This window comes from Mobula hypostoma, chromosome 2 (assembly GCF_963921235.1).
Source record: "Mobula hypostoma chromosome 2, sMobHyp1.1, whole genome shotgun sequence".
Classification (NCBI taxonomy): Eukaryota; Metazoa; Chordata; class Chondrichthyes; order Myliobatiformes; family Myliobatidae; genus Mobula; species Mobula hypostoma.
In genome coordinates, this window is record NC_086098.1 from 76,339,492 (window position 1) to 76,366,834 (window position 27,343).

General features: G+C 42.4%; 1 protein-coding gene across 5 annotated transcripts in view; it reads left to right on the forward strand.

Annotated features, from left to right (window-relative positions):
* LOC134341158 (CUB and sushi domain-containing protein 1-like) overlaps window positions 1-27,343 on the forward strand; it is a 2,430,601-nt gene that overhangs the window by 1,189,086 nt on the left and 1,214,172 nt on the right. For all 5 annotated transcript variants that reach the window (XM_063038952.1, XM_063038962.1, XM_063038968.1 and 2 more), the window contains one exon: window positions 26,008-26,215. In XM_063038952.1, the coding sequence (XP_062895022.1) occupies window positions 26,008-26,215 (208 nt within the window). The remainder of the gene's footprint in view (window positions 1-26,007; window positions 26,216-27,343) is intronic.

The window sequence follows — 27,343 nt, forward strand, 5'->3', positions numbered from 1 at the left end:
CTCTCATCCCAGCATAAAGGGCCAAGATCTTTATTGCAAAGCCCTGGTAAGATAAATCTAGCAACTGTTGACAAGTCAGTGATTTTGGTGTGCAAGAGAGATCAAAAAGATAAATTACCTCATGCACCTGATTAGTATCACAAGTTCATTCGTTTCAAAGTTATGCTGTGAAGATTTGTGAAAACTTGAGCCATAAATTAGCAATTACAAATCCTTGTTTATTCATTCTGCAATTATTCTGAACAAGAACTGTCTAACAATATGGGGAAAATGGTTATGTTTCTCTAATTGCTCCTTTAGCTGAGATTTAATGGTGGGTTTGTTATATTTAATCTGTAGTGCTTTAAGTTACTTGGAAACCAGTTGTGTAATTAATAACCAAGTATCACAGTAGCGTTGCAGTTAGCACAAAACTATTACAGTATGGGACAATGGAGTTTGAAGTTTAACCCAACATCCACTGTATCGAATTTGTATGTTCTCCCCATGGAATGCCAGAGGTTCCTCCAGGTGCTTGGGTTTCCTCCCACAGTCCAAGCTACCAGTTAGTAATTTAATTGATCATTGTCAATTCTCCCATGATTAAGCTAGGGCTAAATCGGAGGGTTTCTGGCGGTGCTGCTCAAAGGACTAGAAGGGCCTAGACCACACAGTATCTTTAAATAAATAACCATTTTATATATATCCTATCAAACCAAAGTACAAATTAAGAATTACATGAAATATATGAGAGGTGCACTGGAATGCATCTGAGGAAATGGCAGATTATGAGTATGGGTCCTATTCCTTCTGAGTTGATTCTTGTTGAAGACCAGTGTTATACTTAGTACAGCTTATTTATCAAGAGTTCAGATCATGTCAAAAGCTACAAATAACACACACAAAATGCTGGTGGAATGCAGCAGGCCAGGCAGTATCTATAGGAAGAAATACAGCTGACGTTTCGGGCCGAGACCCATTGTCATGACTAACTGAAAAAAGAGACAGTAAGAGATTTGAAAATGAGAAGGGGAGGGGGAGATCCAAAATGATAGGAGAAGACAGGAGAGGGAGGGATGGAGCTAAGAGCTGGAAAGTTGGTTGGAAAAAAGCAAGTCTGGGTCAAAATGTGGTTGAAAGGTTGAAAGGCCGAAGAAGTTATAGATGGGGAGCAGTGAGAGAGGGTTTTACTAAGCTCCCGTCGAAGAGAACTAAAGCTACAAATGTTAATTTTCCCGCATTTTATTGCTGCAGATTCACTTTGCACAAAAGGAGGATGAAAGGCAATTTGCTAGAGGTTTACATGATAATAGAGGCATAGAGCAAGTGGACAGTCAGAGATTATTTCCCAGGGCAGAAATGGTTAATAACAAGAGGCATCATTTGAAGGCAATTGGAGGAAAGTACAGGGGGATGCCAGAGATAAGATTTTTTTTTTACGCAGAGTGACGAGTACATGAAATATCCAACTGGGGTGATGGTAGAGGCAGATACATTATAGGGACATTTAAAGGCTCTTAGATAGCCATATGGATAATAGAAAAATGGAGAGCTATGTATGAAGGAAGGGTTAGATTGATCTCAGAGTAGTTTAAAAGGTCGGCACAAAAATGTCGGCCTCAGGGCCCGCACTGTGCTGTACTGTTCTATATCTTCTTTTTAGTGAGGTTCTGAATCAGAATCAGAATCAGGTTTATTAACATCGATCTATGTCATGAAGCTTGTTGTTTTGTGACAGCAGTATAGTGCAATACATAATAATATAAAACATAACTTACTATAAGTATATATAATAAAAAATAAATTAAATTAGTAGTGTAAAAAGAGAGCAAAAAAAAATTATGAAATAATGAGGTGGTGTTCTTTGTCCATTCAGAAATCTGATGGTGAAGGAGAATAGCTGATCCTGAAACATTGAGCTTGTGTTTTCAGGCACCTGTACCTCCTTCATGATAGTAGCAATGACAAGAGGTCAGGTCCTGGGTGTTGGGGTTCCTTAATGATTGATGTCACCTTTTTGAGGCATCACCTTTTGAAGATGTCCATACCAGATGGTAATACAACCATTTAGAAATAGAAACCAGTTAGAAAGGCATAGAGGTTATTTTTAATAAGTTGTGGGTATGCTGGAAGCATGGTGACTCCTGTGCCCAGCGCAAACTCGCTGATTTGATTTGATGCAAAACAATGCATTTCACAGTAATATTTTAATGTTTCAAAATACATGTGACAAATAAAAGTAATCATCAATCAATGCAGAATATGCATAGCACTGAAATCATTTTAGAAAAAAGGGTTAAATTTGCAATATTCACTATTAGGATTTCACTCAGATGGCTTATGTTATAAATTGATTATTCCAGCTTCATTGACATCAGAGTAATACACATAAAATGCTAGAGGAACCCAACAGGTCAGGCAGCGTCTATGGGAAGAAATAAAGAATCGACTTGTTGGGCTGAGACCCTTCAACAGGATGACAAAATTCTGATGAAGGGTCTTGGCGCAAAACATCAACTCTTTATTCCTTTCCATAGATGCTGCCTGACCTGCTGAGTTTCTCTAGCCTGATCTTTGGAAAGCCGAACCACACCGCATCAAATTTCTCATCCGGGCAGTGTACGATGTGCTTCCAAGCCCATCAAACCTGAACACATGGGGCAAGGCAGAGTCATCTGCGTGCCCACTGTGCTCCAAGCAAGGAACTCTGGAGCACATCCTCAGCGGCTGTGCAAGGGCACTTGGTGAGGGACGGTACAGGTGGAGGCACGATCAGGTCCTGAAGACCATCGCTGAAGCCGTCAACGCAGGAGTTGAGTGGGCGAAGCGGTCCCAACCCTCCAAGCAGACCATTGCCTTTGTCAGAGCTGGGGAGCAGCCAATACCTGCCAAAAGAACATCTGCAGGCATTCTGACCTTTTCAAGGGACTGGCAGCTGTTGGTGGACCTCGAACGGCAGCTGAAGTTCCCCAACCATATCGCAGCCACCACCCTGTGACCAGACATTGTCCCAGTGTATGAGCCAACTAAGCAAGTGGTGTTACTGGTGCTGACAGTCCCATGGGAAGATAGCTTGGAGGAGGCCTTTGAAAGGAAGCTCTCCAAGTACGCAGGACTGGTCAGCAACTGTCAGCAGGCTGGATGGAGAGCGAGGTGTCTCCCAGTGGAGGTTGGTTGTAGGGGATTCGTAGCCCGTTCTTTAGTTAGAGCCTTTAGCAATTTGGGCATCGAGGGAGAGAGGAAGAGGAGAGCCATCTGCAGTACCACCGATGCGGCAGAGAGGGCCTCAAGATGGCTGTGGATCAAAAGAGGGGAGCCATGGAGTCATAAGTAGCTAGCCATCTGGACACAAGCTGGGGTCTGATCAGCCCTGGCTGGGTCACCTGGAGGAGGTTGTATGATGTTGAAAGACCCGAAACACCCGATGATTCCAGGACCATCACTGAAGATGTGTCCAGAAGCATCAATAGATGTATGTACATAGCAGTCTAGCATTTTGTATTTATTACTCTGGTTTTCCAGCATCTGCAGAATCCCTTGTATTTTTGCACTGCAATAGACTTCGTTTAGTTTTTGGTTCTAATTCTGTAAATTGGTCAGTTCTTTTTGTCCCCTGCAGTTTAGTTGTTATCTTGCATTTAGAGTTTGTCAGGATAACAAGGATGTCATAAGTGCTCCAAGCTGTAATCAAAGTAAATGTATTATTAAATTACATGTATATCACCATATATTGTACAACACTGATTCATTTTCTGATGAGGATTCACAGTCATTACAAACAAACACAATGGAATCAATGAAACACCACACATAAGAGGATCAGAGGGATCTTGCATCCGTATCCATAGGACATTCAAAGCTGCTGTGCAAGTTGACAGTGTGCTTAAGAAGGCATACGGTGCATTGGCCTTCATCAACCATGGGACTGAGTTCAAGGGCCGAAAGGTAATGTTACAGCTGTATAAGATCCTGGTCAGACCGCACTTGGAGTACTGTGCTCAGTTCTGGTCACCTCACTACAGGAAGGATGTGGAAACTATCGAAAGGGTGTAAAGGAGATTTACAAGGATGTTGCCTGGATTAGGGAGCATACCTTATGAGAATAGGTTGAATGAACTCTGCCTTTTTTCCTTGGAGCGATGGAGGATGAGAGGTGACCTGATGGAGGTGTATAAGATGATGAGAAACATTGATCATGTGGATAGTCAGAGGCATTTTCCCAGGGCTGAAATGGCTAGCATGTGAGGACAGAGTTTTAAGGTGCTTTGGAGTAGGTACAGAGGACATGTCAGGGCAAGTTTTTTATGCAGAGAGTGGTGAGTGCATGGAACTAGCTGCTGGTAACAGTTGTGGAAGCAGATACAATAGGGTCTTTTAAGAGACTCCTGGATAGGGGTACATGGATCTTAGAAAAATAGAGGGCTATGGGTAGCTCGGTAACTGTTTTGTTGCAGCAGTACATTGCAATACATAATAAAATATATTTATATAATATTAATTTAACTAAGTAATGCAAAAAGAGAGCAGAAAAGAAAGAAAATAATGAGATATTGTACATAGGTTCATTGTCATTCAGAAATCTGATGGTGAAGGGGAAGAAGCTGTTTCTGAAACATTGAGTGTGTGTCTTCAGGCTGCTGAACATCTTCTTTGATCCAAGCTATCCCTCTTTGCCTGTGTTTAGTCCTCATACTCCCCTTCTTTCCTTTTACCTACTTGAATATTTTTTAAATGTAATTTGACCCACCTCTCCAGCCTACACTCAAAGCACATATCCTATATCCACCACCCTCTTGGTGAGAAGAATTCCACTTGATCCTCTTTAAATCTTTTCTCTCTTGCCCTAAACCTTGTCCCCTCTAAAGATTCAAATCCCTACCCTGGGAAAAAGACCACAGCCATCCAACTTATTGATAGTTTTGGTTTGCCTCTGTCAGTTCGCCCCTCAGTTTCCGTCTTTTCAGGGAATAAAACGCTCCTGTCGCTGCCTGTAAGGAGTTTGTATTTTCTCCCTGTGACCATATGGATTTCCTCCAGGTGCTCTGGTTTCCTCCCATATTCCAAAGATCTACTGGTTAGTAGGTTAATTCATCACATGGGTGTTACTGGGCCGCGCAGATTTGTTGTGCCAGAAAGGACTGTTACCATGCTATACGCATGAATAAATGAATAATTAAATTAATAATCATGTGGGAGGAAAAGCAGTATCAAATATTTCCAGTAAAAAAAAACTCTTTTGGTAACATCCTTTTCCAAAGGTGTTGCTTACTATAGGCTCATGAAAATTTTGTTGAGATGGTTCAAAATGTTAGCTAATACAATGTTCACAGTGGCTTCCCTCCAGTGCCAAAGCTGGAGTCACAGCCTCTCACAAGTCTGTTCAATATTGGACCAACTTCAATTTCTCTCTATTACATTAACACTGACATTAATCCCCTTGAGAGAATGCAAATTGGCAATAGAAAAGACGAGACAAAAAGGTTATCTGTGGGAGTTACAGACAAATTAATTTACATGAAAAAAATCAAATTACTTCAAAGAACTGCTGCAAGGCTAACAGGCCACTGTAGAGATGGTTTAGCATTTAGATTTGTTTGTGTTAGAATTCATGATATCCAATGTTTTTCTTATAAATCTTAGTACCACTCTCAAACTTAATAATCCCCAGGGTGTTATTTGCATCTCAATTATTTTTCATCAAAGACTATTCCCTGTAATACACTCTTGGAAAAATGGTTAAGACCACTACTAAAATAATTTTATGTGTTTATGCACTGCAAATTGGATGTACTCTATCTTAGTTCTTCAAGGTTGTCATAGTGGTGGTGGTGGGGGGGGGGTGACGCATTTGGGATTGTGGGTGTGTAGTGGGTTAAGCTCCCACTACCTATCAAATGCTCCGAATAGCATGTGTCTCAAATAGCCTCTGACAACCAAGTCCAGCTCCTGGCCTTCATGTGTGCCTTCGTTAGTAAGCCCAGTGGAACCATTTCAACTGCCAGAAAGGATAAAGGCAGATTACTGGTGCCTTAAAACCAGTCAGTCCGGGCAGGTGCAGATCATTAGTTGTGGTTGGCTGCCTACCTTGGAGAAGGAAAGCTCAAATCTCGAACCTCAAACCCACTCATGAGGAAGCCTTTGGGAGTAAACTCCCAAGGAGAGCTCCAGAAATGGAGTCTCGAAGGCAGTTCTACCTTGAGTTCAACACTGACGGGCAACTCCTGCGACTCCACTGGTGTCAAACTGTTGCTTTCTGAACTCCTCAACAGGAAGGGTCTTGGCCCAAAATGTCAGCTCTTAATTAATTTCTATAAATGCTGCCTGACCTGCTGAGTTCCTCCAGCATTTTATATGTGTTACTCTGGATTTCCAGCATCTGCAGAATGTCTTCTGTTCAAAATTGAAAGATTAGTTTTATTTGTCACACGTACAGCAAAACCTACAGTGAAATGCGTTGTTTGGGCCAAATCAAGTTAGCATTCCGAAGTGTCACCATGGTTCTAGAACTAACATAGCATGCCTATAACTCACTAACATTCACCCACACGTCTTGGAATGTGGGAGGAAATCGGAGCATCCTGAGGAAACCTATGCAGCCACAGGGATAAATTACATTCTCTTTACAGACAGTAGAGGGAATTGAACCCCAGTCTTTCAGTTGCGATTAACTGCTAACTGCTACACGACCATGCAATTTGTTGCTCTAAATGTAGCAATGGTGGCATTTAATTGTCAGCATGGTGGTATATCTTTAGAAGTTTGATTGAAAAGACTGTCCTTTTTTTTCACCAATGATATCATGAAAGGACAAATCCTCTGGGTAACACTTTGTTTCCAGGCCATCATTAGAAATCTGTCTAAAGGTCATGCCTTGTGACAGAATCCAACTACCAGTGACATCAGATACATTAGACAGAATACCTTAGCAGAGTTTGTGAATGATTTATTTGTCCTACTATGAGCCAAGCACACTTTGATTATTCTTGATTGTTGATCTCACTGATCTTCCATCATTTTGTCAAGTCAAGTTCAAGTTTATATATATGTACAACCATGCAGAACAACATTCCTCTGGACCATGGTGTACCACAAAACATATATCACATAAACCAAAGGGAGCACATAAACCAAAATATTGCCATAGATAAGTTAATAAAATGTAATCACTGACCTAGTGACGAGACCTCGGTGGCTGCAGGCTATCCATTAGTCTCACAGCCTGAGGGAAGAAGCTGTTTTCCAGTTTAGCAGTCCTAGTCCTGATTCTTCTGTATCTCCTTCCTGATGGTAGTGGGTTCAAGGGAGTATTGGACTTACATTAAAATTGAATTATTGATGAAAGATGAGCTTTATTTGTCACACAATGAATGTGTCATTTATGTTGCTGACCAACACCATCCAAGGATGTGCTGGAGGCAGTCCGCAAGTGTCGCCATGCTTCCAGTGCCAATAGCACATGCCAACAACTCATTAACTCTAGTGTGTACATCTTTAATTGTGGGAGCAAACCAGAGTATCCAAAGGAAACCTACATAGTGTCGGGGAGAACATACAAACTCCTTAGAGACAGTGGTGGGAATTGAACCCCAATCACTCATCACTGTCACTGTAATATGTCCAATGACCCATGCCAATAGAAAATAAACACAAGATTTAATTCAAAAATGGAGAGGGTGCATCAGGGGGTTTAAAGATTCCACTTGACTGCTGCAACCAAAGTTTAAACCTGACACGAATAAATAAGGTTACCCTCCCATCCCTAATTGCAATTTTATTAAACTTATTGTGTAAAATTTACAGTAATAATAGTATAACCCCTGTAGAGAGTTTCAAAGTCCAATTTCATTTGAGTTATATCACTTCTGTCAGAACATTCAAAGTGATAGTTAATGGATTTAATCTGTGGAACAACTGGCAGTGTACCAGAATGACTGATTCATAAAATGACTGTATGGGCTGACAACATTTTCTGTGTAACAACAACACACACAGTAAAAAAGGCAGACAGCATACTTGCCTTTTGTTGATTGGGGCATAACATACGGTATAAGAGTCAGAGGGCCATGTTGCGGCTGTATAAAACTTTGGTTAAGTTGCATTTTCATGCAATTCTGGCCAGCCCCTTTTACAGGTTTAGGAGAGGTACAGAAATGTTTCACCAGGATGCTGCCCGGTTTAGAGGGCATGGACTAAACGGAGAGACTGAAAAAAACTTGAGTTGTTTGGACCATGCAGGCTGACAAAAAAAGATTTATAAAGTTATGAAAGGCATTAATATGGTAGATGATTATAATCTTGGTTAATGGTAAGGCACATTGGCCTAAAAAAGGTTGGGAACCTCTTAAGGTGAAAAGGAAAAAGTTTAAAGGAGCTACATAGAGCAAATTTTAATAAACAGAGAGTGGTGGGTGCCTTGAACAGGCTACCACGAGGCGTGGTGGACGCAGATCCGATTGTTGTGTCAAGAGGCTGCCAGGTAGACACATGGACATGCAGGGAGTGGAATGGAACTGATCACGTGCAGGCAGAAGGGACTTGGTTTAATTTGACATTGAGTTTGGTCCAGATGTTAGAAGCTGAAAGGCTTATTTTTGTGCTGTACTGTTCTCTGTTCTATTGTCTACTGTTCTCTGTATATGGAAGATCAATAATGTGCACTGAGCCTTTGCATGTCTTTTAGCTCTAACATCTGTGTATTACTCTGCAGAGGTCTGCTGTGAGTTAGCAGGAGTGTTTGTGTCTACAACTAGTCATCGTAACTAAAGCATCTTCGTAACTTGTCACACTGAAATAAGGAGACTCAGTCCTCAAACTAGCTTGAAATTATCCTGTACAAATTCCTGGTCAAAACCTATAAAGGCAAGTAAAGTATGTGGTTCCATATCCAAGTTGTGAGCAGTTTTGGGCCCCATATCTGAGAAAGAATATGCCGACATTGGAGAGGGTCTAGAGGGGGTTCACGAGAATAATCCCTGGAGTTAAAGGGCTCATGTATGAGAAGCATTTGATGGCTCTGGGACTGTTCTCATTGGAATTTAGAAGAATGAGTGGATAATTCTCATCGGAACCTACCAAAAATGGAAAGACCTAGATAGAATGTACGTGGAGAGGACGTTCCCAATAGTGGGAAAGTCGTGCCCTAGAGAGCACAGTTTCAGAATAGAAGGATGACCTTTGGAATGGAAGTGAGAAATTTATTTAGTCAGAGGGTGGTGAATCTGTGGAATTCATTGCTACCGTTGGCTGTAGAGACCAAGTAACTGGGTATATTAAATACAGCGGCTATTAGGAGTAGGGAATCCACCTGCCTTCATGTATCACCACCTGGCTTGTTCTCCAGCCCATCACCTCACCTTCCTATTCTGCCATCTTCCCTTTCCTTTCCAGTCCTGATGAAGGGCAATGGCCTGAAACATCAACTGTGTATTCATTTTCATGGATATTGCATGACTTACTGAGTTCCTCCAGCATTTTGTATGTGTTGCAGGGGTTGACAGGTTCTTGATTAGTAAGAGTGTCAAAGGTTATAGGGAGAAGGCAGTGAATGGGGCTGAGAGGAGTTATAAATCAGAGGTGATGGAATGGCAGAACAGACTCGATGGGCCAAATGGCCTAATTCTGCTCCTGTGTCTTATGGGCTTATTAACGTTGTCAGTTCCTCATGAATTGATATTCTGTGCGGCAATACCACTCTCCATGCCTGACCAGCCTGCTTCCTCAATTGTCCAAACTAAGGTGGACAAAGCACAAACTCATTGTTCTGAATGTAACTGAGATTTACTGAACAAACCATGTGGCTAAATCTGACAATAAAGCCACCTTGACCCAACTGCATTTTCACTCGAGACCTCAAAGCCTATCCTGAGATGTGGGTCCCAACAGTGCTTGTCCTTATTCCACAGGTTTTCCTTCAATCCCTTCTGCATGAACACACAACACAGAACAGTGGTGAGTGTGTGGAACACCCGGGTGGGGGTGGTAGTAGTGCCAGACACATGCAAGGCACTTAAGAAATTCTTAGATTGGCATATGAATGATAGAAAAAAAAATTGAAGGCTATGTGGGCTGGAAGGATTAAATTGATCTTAGAGTAGGTTAAAAATCATGGATCAAAGGGCCTGTACTGAGCTGTAACGTTCTATGTCCTAGTTTGTTATTTCAGAGATGGCTGTGGACGCCAAGTCATTTAAAGCAAAGGCTGAGAGGTTTTTGATTTGTAATGGTGTCAAAGGTTATGGGAAGAGGACAGGAGAATGGGGTTGAGAGAGAAAATAAATCACCCGTGATGTCAGAGCTGACCTAATCAGCAAAGTGCCCTACTTCTGCTCCTATGCCATTTGGAATTATGGTCAAAGGTGGGCAAATGTGACTATCTTGGTCAGTATGGACTGACTGGGACAAATGGCCATTGTGAATCCAAGTAAATTGGTCATGGTGGAACGGTGGACAGAGTTGATGTGCTGAATAGCCTAATTCTGCTCCTATATCTTAAGGTCCTATGATATTTTACATTCCCTCTCACCAGCATTCATTGACCAGTGAAAGATTCAACACAGTTACATAGAAAGGATGTACAAATATTCACAAACTAGTGGCCACACTATAAGCAGTACATCAGCATTTACCTGCCTGAATTGGGCTGATTAGCGGCTGGTAATTCTTTGCCCATTTACAAGCTCATTATTATTTTGTCTGTGCAGTGAACAAATAAGAATTATTTCATTTCTTACAAAAATACTGCTACAGTGTACAATTTAAAAATTCAATTAGAAGTTGGATAGATTAAATTAATTGATTTTTAATTAACATTGACTCCAGAGGTAATTGCTTGTTTTTGCTGAAATTGGGGATGTGATTTCTAGCTTTCATGTTCAAGATCATGTTTATATTCAATGGAGCAGCACAAAAATTGCTCGAGGAACTCAGCAGGTTAGGCAGCATCTGCGGAGGGAACTGAACCATTGGTATTTCACATCTTCATCAGGACTGAAAGACAGAGGGGAGATAGTCAGTATAAAAGGCGGAAAGGAAGGAGTGGAACAAGAGCCGGCAGGATTGGATGTTCCAGGTGAGGTGGTGATAGGTAGAGGGGGGAGGGGAGATTGGGAATAGTGACAAAGACTAGAAGGTGATAGTTGGAGGTGTCGAGGACTGGAGGTGACGGAATCTGATCAGAGAGGAAAGTGGAGCATAGAATAGAGGGAGAGAGCTGAGGAGGGGATCTGGTGGCAGGAGTGTGAGTGATGGGAAGAGGGGAGAAGAGGTAGGGTGATGGGGATCAGTTGGAACAGTAAGAGGGGAGAGAAGAAAGAAGGAAAAAATTAAAAGAAGAGTAAATAGACAGAGGGGGAGTGGTTAGTGAAAGTTTGAGAATTCACTGGCCATGTCACTAGAACTTCTCCTTTCAAGCACATGAATAGTGATGGATGGAGAGATGTGGATCACATACAGACAGAGAAATTAGTTTAGTATGACATCATGGTAGACTCAGATGTGGTGGATCATGGGCCCGTTCCTGTGCTGTATTGTGCTATGTTCAATGCAGCATAGGACCAGGACTTCAGTTTATATGGTCCCAATGAAGGGCCTTTGCCCAAAACATTGACTGTTTATTCCCCTCTATAGATACAGTCTGACCTGGTCCTTATGTTGCTCAAGATTTCCAGCTTCTGCAACATCTCCTGTATTTGTGACAGTAAAAAACTTACCTTGCACATGCTGTTCATAGAGATTAATTTATTACAGTGAATAACAAAGTGATACACTTCACAGCACAATGATCTGAGTTCAATTCTTACTGCAGTCTGTGATGAGTTTGTATATTCTCCCCTTGACCACGTGGGTTGCCTCTGTGTGCTCAGGTTTCCTCCCACATTTGTTTGGGTTAATAAGTTATGGGCATGCGACACTGGGGCCAGCGTGCGGTGACACTTGTGGGCTGCCCCCAGCACACCCTCAGACTGTGTTGGTCGTTGATGCAAATGACCCATTTCACTGTATGCTTTGATGCTTTGCTGCACATGTGACAAATAAAGCCAATCTTTAGCTATGTACAGAATGCAGAATGCAGTGCAATGGCTACAGAGAGAGTACAAACCAGGTAGACAGTAAAGTGCGATGGGTCTGGGTGGAGCTGGAAGCTCTGAGCAGATTCACATAAAATGCTGGAGGATCTCAGGCAGCAGCTGAGGAAGGGAATACACAGCTGATATTTTGGGCTGAGGCCCTTCATCAGGACGGGAAAGGGGAAAGAAGCCAGAATAACAAAGTGGTGGGAGGAGAAAGAGCACAAGCTAGCAGGTGATAGGTGAGACCAGGTAATGGGGGAAGGTAGTTGGGTGGGGCCGGGAGATGAAATGAGAAACTGGGAGGGAATAGTTGGAGAAGGTAAAGGGCTGAACAGGAGGAAATCTGATAGGAGAGGAGAGTAGGCCATGGGAGAAAGGGAAGAGAGGCACTAGAGCAAGGGTTTTCTATCTTTTTTTATGCCATGGACACCTACCATTAACTGAGGAGTCCTTGGACCCAGATTGCGAAGCCCTGCACTAGAAAGGGGTAATGAGCAGGTGAGTATAAGAGAAGGGGTGAGAGGGGAACCGAAATGGGATAAGGCAAAAGAGGAGGGTAGAGAAATTACCAGAAGTTAGAGAAATCCATAAGACCAGAAGACACTGGAGCAGAAACGATATCCATGCCTTTAGGTTGGAAGCTGCCCAGACAGATTATGAAGTGTTGCTCATCCAAATGGAGAGTAGCCACATTGTGGCAGTAGAGGAGGTGATAGACAGTGTATTCACCTCCATAGATGCTGCCTAACCTGTGGAATTCCTCCAGCACGTTATGTGTGTTACTCTGGATTACCAGCATCCGCAGAATCTCTTTTGGTTAATGAGCAGACTGGCTTGCTGACCCACTGAGTAAGTGGTGGCTGCTCTTTTGTGCCTGCTCATTCTCCCCTCACAGCTGTTTCTGTAAGACTCTCCCACACACTGCTGTTGTTCAGTTTCAACTGCACAGATCGGTTTACTGTCATGTACAAAAGGCAGCAATGAAATTCCTCACTGGTATGAAACTCACAGAGTAAACAGTGTACCTGGTAATAATATATACAGCAAGGATTGCAAGGACAGCAAAGTGATTCAAAGACTGTCATGCAGTCTGATGCAGTGTAAATTAAAGGCTAAAGAGATAGTAACAGAATTACGGAGAAAGGTAGAATCTGAGAACGTGACAGCGCCACCAGGACTGTGGTGTCTCAGGAACTGAACTCTTTTGTAATCTGGGGACTGGCTTTAATTATTTATTTCTGTTTTTAACTTTTTAACAATTTAACCTTCTTTTTTAGTCTTTTCAAATCATTTTTGCAAATCTCAAGGTTTCAAAGGGTCCAAAAGAGGTTTACAAGAAAGATTCCGGGAATGAAAAGATTAATGTATGAGGAGCATTTGACAGCTCTGGGCCTATTTCACTGGAATTTAGGCAAGTAAGGGGGGGATCTCATTGAAACCTATCGAATATTGAAAGGCCTAGACTGAGTGGATGTGGAGAGGGTGTTTCTTATATTAGGAAGTCTCAGAGAGGGCACAGCATCCGATAAGAGGGAAGTCCACTTAGAACAGAGATGAGGAGGAATTTCTTTAGCCAGAGGCTCAGAGATAGCGCCTCAGAGCTATTGACACCCAGAAACTTGAAACCGCTAAGCATACGTCTTTGAGGTGTGCCAGTACTGACGGTCAGCGAAGTGGAGATGACTTTTCACATCGGTACAGATTGTGAGGAAGTCGAAGATCCAGTTGCAGAGGGAGGTACAAAGGCCCATGTTTAGGAGATTTCCAATGAGAACTGTAGGAATGATTGTGTTAAATGCTGAGTGGCAGTCAATAAACAGCATCCTGACATGTATTAGTATTGTCCAGGTGATGTAAGGACTTGTGAAGAGCCAAGAAGATCACACTCACTCTAGACCGATGATGGTGAAAGGAAAATTGCAGTGGGTCCAGGTCCTTGCTGAGACAGGAGTTGCTTCTAGTCATGATCAACCTCTCAAAGCACTTCATAGTCATAGTCATTGTCATAGTCATACTTTACTGATCCTGGGGAAAATTGGTTTTCATTACAGTTGCACCATAAATAATTAAATAGTAATAAAACCATAAATAATTAAATAGTAACAAGTAAGTTATGCCGGGAAATAAGTCCAGGACCAGCCTATTGGCTCAGGGTGTCTGACCCTCCAAGCGAGCAGTTGTAAGGTTTGATTGCCACAGGAAGGAATGACTTCCTATGACGCTCTGTGTTACATCTCGGTGGAATGAGTCTCTGGCTGAATGTACTCCTGTGCCCACCCAGTACATTATGTAGTGGATGGGAGACATTGACCAAGATGGCATGCAACTTGGACAGCATCCTCTTTTCAGACACCACCGTGAGAGAGTCCAGTTCCATCCCCACAACATCACTGGCCTTACGAATGAGTTTGTTGATTCTGTTGGTTTCTGCTACCCTCAGCCTGCTGCCCCAGCACACAACAGTAAACATGATAGCACTGGCCACCACAGACTCGTAGAACATCCTTAGCATCGTCCGACAGCTGTTAAAGGACCTCAGTCTCCTCAGGAAATAAAGACAGCTCTGACCCTTCTTGTAGACAGCCTCAGTGTTCTTTGACTAGTCCAGTTTATTGTCAATTCATATCGCCAGGTATTTGTAATCCTCCACCATGTCCACACTGACCCCATGGATGGAAACAGTGGTCACCGATGCCTTAGCTCTCCTCAGGTCTACCACCAGCTCCTTAGTCATCATGGTTGATATGAGTGCCGCTGGATGATAGACATTAAGGCAACTCTTACAATTATTGCCCTTTTGAGGCAGGTGGCCACTGAGTGTATGTTTGTGGTCTTCGGCTGCTCTCACCCATTCACTTCAAAGTTTGACATGTTGTGTATTCAGAGATGTAACATGTGGTTATTTGAGTTACTGTCACCTTCCTGTCTGCTTGAGCCAGTCTGGCCATTCTCCCCTGACTTCAATAGGTTTCAATAGGTGCATTTACTGTCAGAAAAATGTACACACTATACATCCTGAAATTCTTTTTAGAAATATAGAAACATAGAAAATACGTGCAGGAGTAGGCCATTCGGCCCTTCGAGCCTGCACCGCCATTCAGTATGATCATGGCTGATCATCCAACTCAGGACCCTGTACTTGCTTTCTCTCCATACCCCCTGATCCCTTTAGCCACAACAGCCATAACTAACTCCCTCTTAAATATAGCCAATGAACTGGCCTCAACTGTTTCTCGTGGCAGAGAATTCCACAGATTCACCACTCTCTGTGTGAAGAAGTTTTTCCTCGGTCCTAAAAGGCTTCCCCTTTATCCTTAAACTGTGGCCCCTCGTTCTGGACTTCCCCAACATCGGGAACAATCTTCCCTCATCTAGCCTGTCCAATCCCTTTAGAATTTTATACGTTTCAATAAGATCCCCCCTCAATCTTCTAAATTCCAGCGAGTGCAAGCCTAGTCGATCCAAGTCCTTTCTTTGCAAACATCCACGAAAAGAGAGGAGTGCCCCAAAAAATGAATGACAGTTAAACATTAGAACCCTAAAACCTCCCAGCTCCCCACCCCCATGCATAAGCAGCACCAAGGCAACGACCTCCCCACCCCATCAGCAAAAAAGCAACAGTACTCTCCACCAAGCGTTCAAGTGTGCAGCAAGCATCAATAAAGACACAGAGTTGCAGTACTCCAAAGGCTACTCGTTCACCCAGTAATTCGACATACCACAGGCTCTCTCTCTATCGCTAATAAGGGAAAAAGAGGTGTCCACATTTCACAGTGGGGAGGGGACATAACAAACAACTCCCTGATTTACGATGTTAGAAGTCCGTTACAAGGCTTCTTCTGAGCTCTGCGCCCAGAGAGCTGGCCCCGGAAAGGCTCAGGTCTCTAGGCACACAACCCGCGGCAGCTAGTCCGCTGCTCTCGATGTTCCATGTTCTCCCGCAAAGCTTCAGTCAGGGGCACCGGCCTAGAATCAGCACATCTCCAGAGCTTGGAAATTCTGGAACCCGGGAGGCGCACTCCCCTTCCAGGCCGTGTTCTTGGGCTATCATAAAGCAGCCGGTCGTGAGGCCCTGAGAGCAGGTCTCATTCCCGCAAAGAATCAAAGTCAGAGTGTAACTCCAGGTCAGGGTCCTCAAAAGGACCTTGAGAAGGGAAAAAAAGAGATATCAAAGATAGAAATAGAAATAGAAATAGAGCTGTTTCTCTGATTAACAAGGCATGTTTGCTCACAGACCTGGCACTCACTGAATTTTTTATTTTCACACCATTCCTTATGAACCCTAGGGACTGTTGTGCGTGAAACTCCCAGGAAATCCGCAGTTCTTGAGATGCTCAAACAACCCTGTCTGGTACCAACAATCATTCCATGGCCAAAATCACTTAGATCATATTTTTCCCCATTCTGATGTTTGCTCTGAACAATAGCAGAGCCCCTTGACCATGTGTCGGCGCTTTTATGCATTGAGTTGCTGCCATAGATATTTGCATTAACAAGCAAATGTACAGATGTACCTAATAAAGTGGCTACTTAGTGTATAAAATATTGAAAGTCAATGTGCTGGTTATTCAAACATAAGGAAGGCAAATGGAATATTAGCCTTTATTGTGACATAATTTGAATAAAAGAATAAACTTATTTTCCTGAGTAACACACACAAAATATTGGGTGAACTCAGCAAGTCAGGCAGCATCTATGGAGGGAAATAAACTATCAATATTTTGGGCCAAGCTCATTCAGCAGGATCCTCTATTGTCCAATTATGTTGACTGATGCTGCAAATTGTATGGAAAGGAATAAAGAGTCGACATTTCAGGCTGAGACGTTTCATTAGAACTTTGTCATCGTGATTGTCCTGAGGGTTTTGTGTCTTAGTTTGAAATGTCAACTACCTATTCCCTCCCTAGATCTTGCCTGTCCTGCTGAGTTCCTCTGACATTTTATGCATATTGCCCAAGATTTCCAGCATCTAGAAACATATTAAACCTACAGCACAATACAGGCTCTTGACTCTTGCCATGTGTATCGCTTCCTCGCTTGATCCATATTTCTCTGCCAGCTTTGCGATGGTGGCCGACTGGAAGCATGTGCTCTCGTCTGTAAATAGCCACTTGTTACTGCTTGGAACTTTAACTTCGCTTCACAACTCTTGTGATGACTTAAAAGAAATTACTCGCCTGTTTTTAATTTTCTTTTCTAATAGAAAAATAAAAAGATGTACCCATAAGCAACTCCCTATCCTATATTTCTGCCTTCACAGAAACAATTTTAATAACTTGGTCCCACTTAAATATGAATGTTACTCTTCACAACAGACAGCTTAATAAGTTTTTAATTTTTCTAGCAAATTAGTTCTGTGACTAAAGCGCTCTGCAATTATATCCATGCTAGATGCTACTTTCAACCAATTCAGATAGACCAGATAAAATGCAGACCACGCTGGCAAAACTCAGCAGGTCGAGCAACATCTATAGAGGGAAATAAACAGTCGATATTTCAGGCCAAGAGCCTTCTCAACCGAAAAGCTCAGTAGTGCTTTATCAGTGGCTTAGACACATAGATGTGCACAGCTGCACTTACACCTGTCCACACTTTTTTTTGTGTGTGCCATACTCTGCCAGAGCCTCGGCAAGCACCTTTTCAAGTGGTTGTCTTGGAGGAAAGATTGTGTGAGTGGTCCCCCACGTTCTTCTCACAGCACAGTTTTTTTTTTTACGGGGCCGAGTTGTGAGCTCAACAGTCAAACCGGCACGGATGGAAAGCGTGCCTGGGAGCAGCCCGACTGGATTCGAACTCAGGAACCTTCGCTCCGGAGTCCGGCGCTGATCTCGCTTCAGTAAAGCCACCTGCATAGTCAAATAAGGAGGGATTTCTTCAGTCGGAAGATGGTGAATCTGTGGAATTCATTGCCTCAGACAGATATGGAGGCCAAGTCAGTGGGTGTACTTAAGTGGAGGTTGATAGGTTATTGATTAGCGTGGTTGTTAAACATTAAGGGTAGAAGGCAGGAGAATGAGGTTGGCAGGGAAAATAAATCAACCATGATTGAATGGCTGAGCATATTCAGTGGGCTGAAATGCCTAAATCCCCACCTACCCTGGGAACTCCCCTAAGACCCCACCTACCCTGGGAATTCTCTCTCCTCCCTCCTTTGATTGTGCAGAAGATGTTAAAGCCTGAATGCATTAGGCTCAAGAACAGCTTCTATTCCACTGTTATAATCGAAATCAGGTTTATTATTACTAATATACATCTTGAAATGTGGCAGCAGTGCAGTGCAATACATAAAAGAAGCTATAAATTACAACGCATAATATATAAAAATATAAATAAGTAATGCAAAAAGAAAGCAAAAATTGTGAAGTCATGTTCATGAGCTGGTTCATTGTCCGTTCAGAAATAGAATGGTTGAGGGGAAGAACCCGTTCCTAAAATGTTGAGTGTGGGTCTTCAGGCTCCTGTACCTCCTCCCAGATTATTGAACATTTCCCTTGTACAATATGAATTGATTCTTGACCTCATTGTGATCTTATACCCGCACTCCAGTTTTTCTATAACTGTAACACTTTATCCAGCATTCTGTTTATTATTTTTCTACGTACTACCTCAAGGCACTGTGTAATGAATTAATCTTTATGGACAGTATGCAAGACAAGTTCTTCACTGCACTTCAATACATGTAACGATAATAAACTAATTTACCAACTTCAAATTAAAGGAAGAACTTCCTTACCTTCACAAACAGGCAAGAATCTGCAGATGCTGAAAATCCAAGCAACACACACAAAATGCTGGCAGGGCCAAAGGATCTCGGCCCAAAACATTGACTGTATTCTTTTCCATAGATGCTGCCTGGCCTGTTGAGTTCTTCCAGCATTTTGTGTGTGTTATTTCCTTACCTTTATACTGAAACTGATGGAATTCCACAGTAATTAGTGATTTGCTCATATATACAGAGAAAAGCTTTTATTTCCGTGCCATCCAGTCTGGTAAATCCATACATACAAGCGATTCTACAGAAGGTGGAAATCTTGAGCACCAAAATACTGGAAGAACTCAACAAGTCAGGCAGCAACTATGGAAAGAAATAAACAGTTTGGGCTGAGAGTCTTTGTTAGGACTGGAAAGGAGGGGCCTAGAAGCCAGAATAAGAAGGTAGGGTGAGGGGAAATAGTACAAGCTGACAGATGATAGGTGAGAGCAGGTAAGGAGAAATGTGGGTAATTGGGTTTGCAAGGGTTGGAGGTGGTGGATGAAGTTAGAAGCTGGGAGGGTATAAGTGGGAAAGGTAAAGGGCTGAGGAAGAAGGAATCCGATAGGAGAAGAGGGTGGACCATGTGGGTCGGGGAAGGAAAGAGGCACAACAGGAAGATGATGGGCAGGTGAGGAGAAGAGGAAAACCAGAATAGTGAATGGAAAAAGATAAAAAGGTGGAGGGGGAGGAATTACCAGAAGTTAGAGAAATTGATGTCCATAATTCCACACCTAATTGTTCCTATGTTGCTTGTGGACAAGAACGTGCAAGGACCATGATGAGCAAGACTGGGAGGTCAAATTCACCTTTATCATACAAGGCGTCTGTTACAAGAGTTGCTGCATCATGGCTGAAATTCTGACCTCAAATGCTGTCTTACATTGAAGAGAATTTACAGTGGCTAACTAACTCACCAGCTCTTTGGGAAGTGGGTAGAAACCGGAGCACCCAGGGGAACACATTCTCCCCCTGACAATATGTGTTTCCCCCGGGTGCTCCGGTTTCTACCCACTTCCCAAAGAGCTGGTGAGTTAGTTAGCCACTTTAAATTCTCTTCAATGTAAGAAACAGAAGCAGGTTTATTATCACTGACATGTGTTGTGAAAGTATGGTGTCATCCGTAAAAACTACTTTAGGTTATAATAAATGAATAAATAATGCAGTATTCAAGGGTTCATGGGCCATTCAAAAATCCAATGGTGGAGGGAAAGAAGCTGTTGTTAAATCTTTGAGTGTGGGTCTTCAAGCTCCTTTACCTCCTCCCCAACGGTAGTTAAGACTATATTTTATTCTATAGTCTTCTTATGCATATTGGTTGTTAGTCTGCCAGAGAAAAGTTCTGCACAGCAACAGTTCCTTTGGCCCATCTTTGTTTATGTACAACTTTTTTGTAAATGCTTTTTGTATTTCTTTATCCTTCTGTAAAGGCCTGCAAGAAAATGGAACTTAAAGCTGAACATGCAAAGTACAAAGTAAATTTATTATCAAAGTACACGTATGTCAATATGTACTAACCCAAGATTAATTTTCTTGCAGGTGGTATATGGTAGTATAAATTAGTAATGTGTAACACATATGTACTTTGATAATAAATTTTACTTTGATTTTGAGAAGAGGGTTTCAGTCGAAGCAAGTAGCTGAGAAGAAGGGAGTGAAGAAATTGGGTACAAGAAGTCTTTTTTTTTTAAACACTGCTCGGGGAGAATGGTCTGCACTGTGCAGGTGCGTGATGTAGCGCGCCAAGGTTTAAAAACAGACCACCGTATACAACAGGTAGCAGAGTGAGAGGGAGCAGAGTGGGACGACTTACTTTGGCTCAACAGGCTTTAGCGAGAACAGACAGAGGCCAGGGTAGGTTCCGGTAAGTTTTTTGTCCAGTTTGTTTAGAGTAGAGAGAATGCCAGGCAGGATGTTGGAATGCTCCTCTTGCAGGATGTGGGAAGTCAGGGAGCCCTCCGGTGTCCCTGACAACAACACCTGTAAGAAGTGCGTCCGGCTGCAGCTCCTAACAAACCTCGTTAGGGAACTGGAGCAGGAGCTGGATGACCTGCAGATCACTCGGGAGAATGAGGAGGTTATAGGTATTAGCTACAGGGAGGTAGTTACGACAAAGGAGCAGAGCACAGGAAATTGGGTCACTTTCAGGCGAGGGAAGAGGAAAGGGCAGGCAGAGCAGGGTTCCCCTGTGGCCATTCCCTTCAACAACAAGTACACCACATTGGATACTGTTGGAGGGAGGGGATGACTTACCTGAGACAAGCTGCAGCAGCCAGATCTCTGGAACTGAGTCTGGTTCTGCAGTGCAGAAGGGAGGGTGGAAAAAGAGGAGAGCGGTAGTGATAGGGGACTCGATAGTTAGAGGTGCAGATAGGAGGTTCTGTGGTCGTGACAGAGAATCCAGGATAGTTTGTTGCCTCCCGGGTGCCAGGGTCAAGGATGTCTCTGATCGCTTGCATGACATTCTGAAGTGGGAGGGTGATCAGCCAGATGTCGTGGTGCACATCGGTACCAATGACATAGCAAGGAAGAGTGAGGAGGTCCTGGAGAGTGTGTATAGAGAGCTTGGTAGGAAGTTGAAAAGCAGGACCTCGAGGGTGGTAATCTCAGGATTGCTAACTGTGCTACATGCCAGTGAGGGTAGGAATAGGATGCTCTGGAGGATGAACAAGTGGCTGAGGAACTGGTGTAGAGGGCAGGGTTTCAGATTTCAGGATCATTGGGACCTCTTCTGGGGCAGGTGGGACCTGTACAAAAGAGACTGGATACACTTGAACTGCAAGGGGACCAATATCCTTTCAGGGAGGTTTGTTAGTGCTGTTGGGGAGGCTTTAACCTAGATTTGCAGGGGGATGGGAACCAGAGTGCCAGAGCTGACAGTGTGGCTGGGGTGAAAATAAATGATGTTAAAAGTTCAAGCAAAGCCACCAATAGAAAGCTTGTGAGCGGTGGTAAAATTCTTCTAAGGTGTATATATTTCAATGCTAGGAGTATTGCGAGGAAGGCGGATGAGTTGAGGGCGTGGATTGACATGTGGAGTTATGACGTTATAGCAATTAGTGAAACTTGGCTATAGGAGGGGCTGGACTGGCAGCTTAATATTCCAGGGTTCCAATGTTTCAGATGTGATCGAGGCAGAGGAATGAAAGGTGGGGGTGGGGGAGTAGCATTGCTTGTTAGGGAAAATATTACGCTCAGGCAGGACAGATTAGAGGGTTTGTCTACTGAGTCCTTAGGGTGGAGCTGAGAAACAGGAAAGGTATGGCCACATCAGTGGGGTTGTATTATAGACCACCTAATAGTCAACGAGAATTGGAGGAGCAAATCTGCAGAGAGATAGCAGGCAACTGCAGGAAACATAAAGTTGTGATGGTAGGGGATTTTAATTTTCCATATATTGACTGGGACTCCCATACTGTTATGGGTCTATATGGTTTAGAATTTGTAAAATGTGTTCAGGAAAGTTTTCTAAATCAATATATAGAGGTACCAACTAGAGGGGATACAATATTGGATCTCCTGTTAGGAAACGAGTTAAGTGAAGGAAGTGAGTGTAGGGGAGCACTTTGGTTCCAGTGATCATAACACCATTAGTTTCAACTTGATCATGGACAAGGATAGATATCTGGTCATAGGGTTGAGGTTCTGAACTGGAAGAAGGCCAAATTTGAAGAAATGAGAAAGGATCTAAAAAGCGTGGATTGGGACAGGTTGTTCTCTGGCAAAGGTGTGATCAGTAGGTGGGAAGCCTTCAAAGGAGAAATTTGGAGAGTGCAGAGCTTGTATGTTCCTGTCAGGATTAAAGGCAAAGTGAATAGGAGTAAGGAACCTTGGTTCTCAAGGGATATTGCAACTCTGATAAAGAAGAAGAGAGAGTTGTATGACATGTATAGGAAACAGGGAGTAAAAAAGGTGCTTGAGGAGTATAAAAAGTACAAGAAACTACCAAAGAAGGAAATCAGGAGGGCTAAAAAAAGACATGAGGTTGCCTTGTCAGTCAAAGTGAAGGACATTCCAAAGAGCTTTTACAGGTATATTAAGAGTAAAAGGATTGTAAGGGATAAAATTGGTCCTCTTGAAGATCAGAGTGGTCGGCTATGTGCGGAACCAAAAGAAATGGGGGAGATCTTAAATGGTTTTTTTGCATCTGTATTTACTGGGGAAACTGGCATGAAGTCTATGGAATTAAGGGAAACAAGTAGTGAGATCATGGAAACTGTACAGATTGAAAAGGAGGAGGTGCTTGCTGCCTTGAAGCAAATTAAAGTGGATAAATCCCCAGGACCTGATAGGGTATTCCCTTGGACCTTGAAGGAGACTCGTGTTGAAATTGCAGGAGCCCTGGCAGATATATTTAAAATGTCGGTGTCTACGGGTGAGGTGCCGGAGGATTGGAGAATGGCTCATGTTGTTCCGTTGTTTAAAAAAGGATCGAAAAGTAATCCAGGAAATTATAGGCTGGTAAGTTTGACGTAGGTAGTGGGTAAGTTATTGGAGGGAGTACTAAGAGACAGAATCTACAAGCATTTGGATAGACAGGGACTTATTAGGGAGAGTCAACATGGCTTTGTGCATGATAGGTCATGTTTGACCAATCTATTGGAGTTTTTCAAGGAGGTTACCAGGAAAGTGGATGAAGGGAAGGCAGTGGATGTTGTCTACATGGACTTTAGTAAGGCCTTTAATAAGGTCCCCCATGGGAGGTTAGTTAGGAAAATTCAGTCACTCGATATACATGGAGAGGTGGTAAATTGGATTAGACATTGGCTCAATGGAAGAAGCCAAAGAGTGGTAGTAGAGAATTGCTTCTCAGAGTGGAGGCCTGTGACTAGTGGTGTGCCACAGGGATCAGTGCTGGGTCCATTGTTATTTGTCATCTATATCAATGATCTGGATGGTAATGTGGTAAATTGGATCAGCAAATTTGCTGAACATACAAAGATTGGAGGGTAGTGGACAGTGAGGAGGGTTTTCAAAGCTTGAAGAGGGACTTGGACCAGCTGGAAAAATGGGCGGAAAATGGCAGATGGAGTTTAATACAGACAAGTGTGAGGAATTGCACGTTGGAAGGACAAACCAAGGTAGAACATACAAGGTCAATGGTAGGACACTGAGGAGTGCAGTAGAACAGAGGGATCTGGGGATACAGATACAAAATTCCCTAAAAGCGACGTCGCAGATAGATAGAGTTGTAAAGAGAGCTTTTGGTACATTGGCCTTTATTAATCAAAGTATTGAGTATAAGAGCTGGAATGTTATGATGAGGTTGTATAAGGCATTGGTGAGGCCGAATCTGGAGTATTGTGTTCAGTTTTGGTCACCAAATTACAGGAAGGATATAAATAAGGTTGTAAGAGTGCAGGGAAGGTTTACAAGGATGTTGCCAGGACTTGAGACACTCAGTTACAGAGAAAGGTTGAATAGGTTAGGACTTTATTCCCTGGAGCGTCGAAGAATGAGGGGAGATTTGATAGAGGTATATAAAATTATGATGGGTATAGATAGAGTGAATGCAAGCAGGCTTTTTCCACTGAGGCAAGGGGAGAAAAAACCAGAGGACATGGGTTAAGGGTGAGGGGGGAGAAGTTTAAAGGGAACATGAGGGGTGGCTTCTTCACACAGAGAGTGGTGGGAGTATGGAATGAGCTGCCAGACGAGGTGGTAAATGCGGGTTCTTTTTTAACATTTAAGAATAAATTGGACAGATATATGGATGGGAGGTGTATGGAGGGATATGGTCCGTGTGCAGGTCAGTGGGACTAGGCAGAAAATGGTTCGGCACAGCCAAGAAGGTCCAAAAGGCCTGTTTCTGTGCTGTAGTTTTTCTATAGTTTCTATGGTATGCAGAGTTAACATCTACGGAAGAGTTTATGTTTGGTAGCTAGAAATTGACTCATGTTAAACAATTTTCTTGGCACTGCATTAGTGAATGATAATACAAAATAATTTGCTTTACACAGTCAGAACCCCAGACCATCTGTGTATGGCTGCACATGTAAATATTGGCATCTCTCTGGAAATTCTGGGCCACCTACTCAATTTTACTGCTGACTACTTCATTATTAAGAAATGCTGAACATTCCCATATGGTGACACTTTAGCTGCCCAATGAATATAAAAGGATTATTTGTCAGTGATAACATACGGAGCACAAGAACAGCGGTGTCCAGCCTGGAGTATCTTAATCATGCCAAGTAAATGATGGCATATCTCCACTTAACTTACCCTGTGCACAATTTCTCACTTTGCATGATTACCTAATTGAAAGTTGATTGCATTGAATAGCCATAAATACAAACAGTACAGCAGGACAGAGTTACATAGAACATAGAGCAGAACAGCATGGGAACAGGCCCTTCAATTACAATGTTGAGCCGAACCAATGAAATCAGCAATCAAATATCCACATTCTTCCATTTTCCACACATCCATGTGCCTATCTGAACATCATAAAAGTCCCTGTGCTTAAATGGTCATCTTGGTAGGCACAGACCAGATGGACTAAAGGTCCTGTTTCCATGCTGTATGTCTCCAAATAAAGACAAATGTTAAAAAAAAAGACTCATTTGGCAGGCAGTATCTGTGGTTGCTGGAATACAAATCAACAGACACCAATTGAATTGATTGATATCTGCCTCAAGGTATTTCTCATAGAGGCAGGAATCTGAGACCTGATGTGTTTCAATGGTTTCAGATCTGTGGAAAGGAACGCTTCCATGATGTCACAATCCTTCTTTATAAGTTGGCATATTTAGTCTCAATTTAACCATACCTAGCTTGCTCATAGCGCTGCCTCAGAAATGTTTTTAACTGAGAATTCATGTGATCCTTGAAGATTTGGAACTGGTTATATCCATACAATCTGGTGCCAGAACACGGTGTCAGATTGCAAGATAGTCTCTTGTTAATTCTATTGTCATCATTCTATTCTTTTAAAACCGAACCCTAAGACTTTAAAAATTGCTAATAATAATGTTCTTTCAGCTAATAACTTAGCAATTACTGCTAAGTTAATAGCAATTGCTTAGCAAAACAAAATGGTGCAAAAAACCCCCCCAAAAAATCCAGTGAGTGAACAGTAGTTCTATGGGTGAATACAACTTGTTAATGTGAGAGATCAGAGAAGAATGGCCTGACTGCAGAATCAGTCTGCAGATATTTGCAGAATCTCTTGTGTTTATATTTTTTTTCCCTGTTGCTCTTTTACAGCTGAAGGAGCTTGTGGTGGGACGTTGCGAGGAACCAGTGGGGTGATTTCAAGTCCACATTTTCCTTCAGAGTACAACAATAATGCTGACTGCACATGGAGCATCCTGGCAGAGCCTGGTGATACCATTGCACTCATCTTCTCAGACTTTCAGCTTGAGGACGGATACGATATCCTGGAAATTAGTGGGGCCGAAGCACCAACAATATGGCAAGTGTAAAGAGAATTTTCCTTTTCACATCCGAGTAGAGTTCTAAATGCAGTACATAGCTTCTCTGTGTGCTCCTGTTCACAACAAGAGGACTTTGGAACTGGCTGCTTTTATTCACCCAAGTTTGCATGAGTGGTAAATGATTAGGAAACCTTATTGATGGACTGTAGATACAATTCCACACATATTTGATTTTATTTATGAAATTCTACATGCAAAGGTTTGATGACCAGTAAGCTCAAGTTAAGAGAGGGGTTGCCAGATCCTTATTTGACACTGTGTTCTCTATTTGAAATCACCTTAGCCTGTGAACTCACCTGGTTTATTGGAGTGAATTTTACTGATTTAAGGAGATTTCTTTTCATAAATGACAGTTCTTAAGCATCTGGCAGAGGTATATTTAACTTGGACTCATGTGAGTGCGTGGAGTAATTGTGGGATGTTGAGGAACTTCTCCTCTTCATGTTCTACTTGAGGTGGGAGAACAGGTCTATTGCTAAAACTTCACAATGGATAAGATTTCTGACTGCATCAGTTGGTGAACCTTCGAAACAAGGTTGTTTCTCTCTCTTGTCTAGCTCTGTTAGGTTGCCGACATTTGCATGGTGTTAAAATCTACCCTTTTAAATTATGCCATGAGCAATGTCCACTGATATTTTGGGAACTTTTCTTATGTTTCCATTGGAACTTATGCTAGTCTTCACTCTCTTCTGCTGTCTCTCACCAGGAGCTGGTGAGATCCATTAGTCTGAAATTGATTGATTGTATGGTTTCAAGAGTGATGTTGATGAAAAAAGAAACATTCTGATGATCTCTTTAGCTAGAAACCACTCTGAGTTTCCGCTGCAGTCTCAGTTGAATACCTGCACTAAAGACAAGGCTTTAATTTGTCATTCATGGCAATTTATACTGCAAAATGTTGATACAAATACACAAAAAGCTGGATCACATCCATGTTTGAAGAATCTTAAATGAGTGATTTGGTAGCTTATGCATGAGAGTTTGTGCGCACAATTCAGAATTTGACACTGAATAAAATTAATGTTTATTTATAATCAGAAGATGAATTAATATTGTAGGATAATGAAAGGACATTCTGTGCAAAGATTTTGATTTCAATTTTCCAA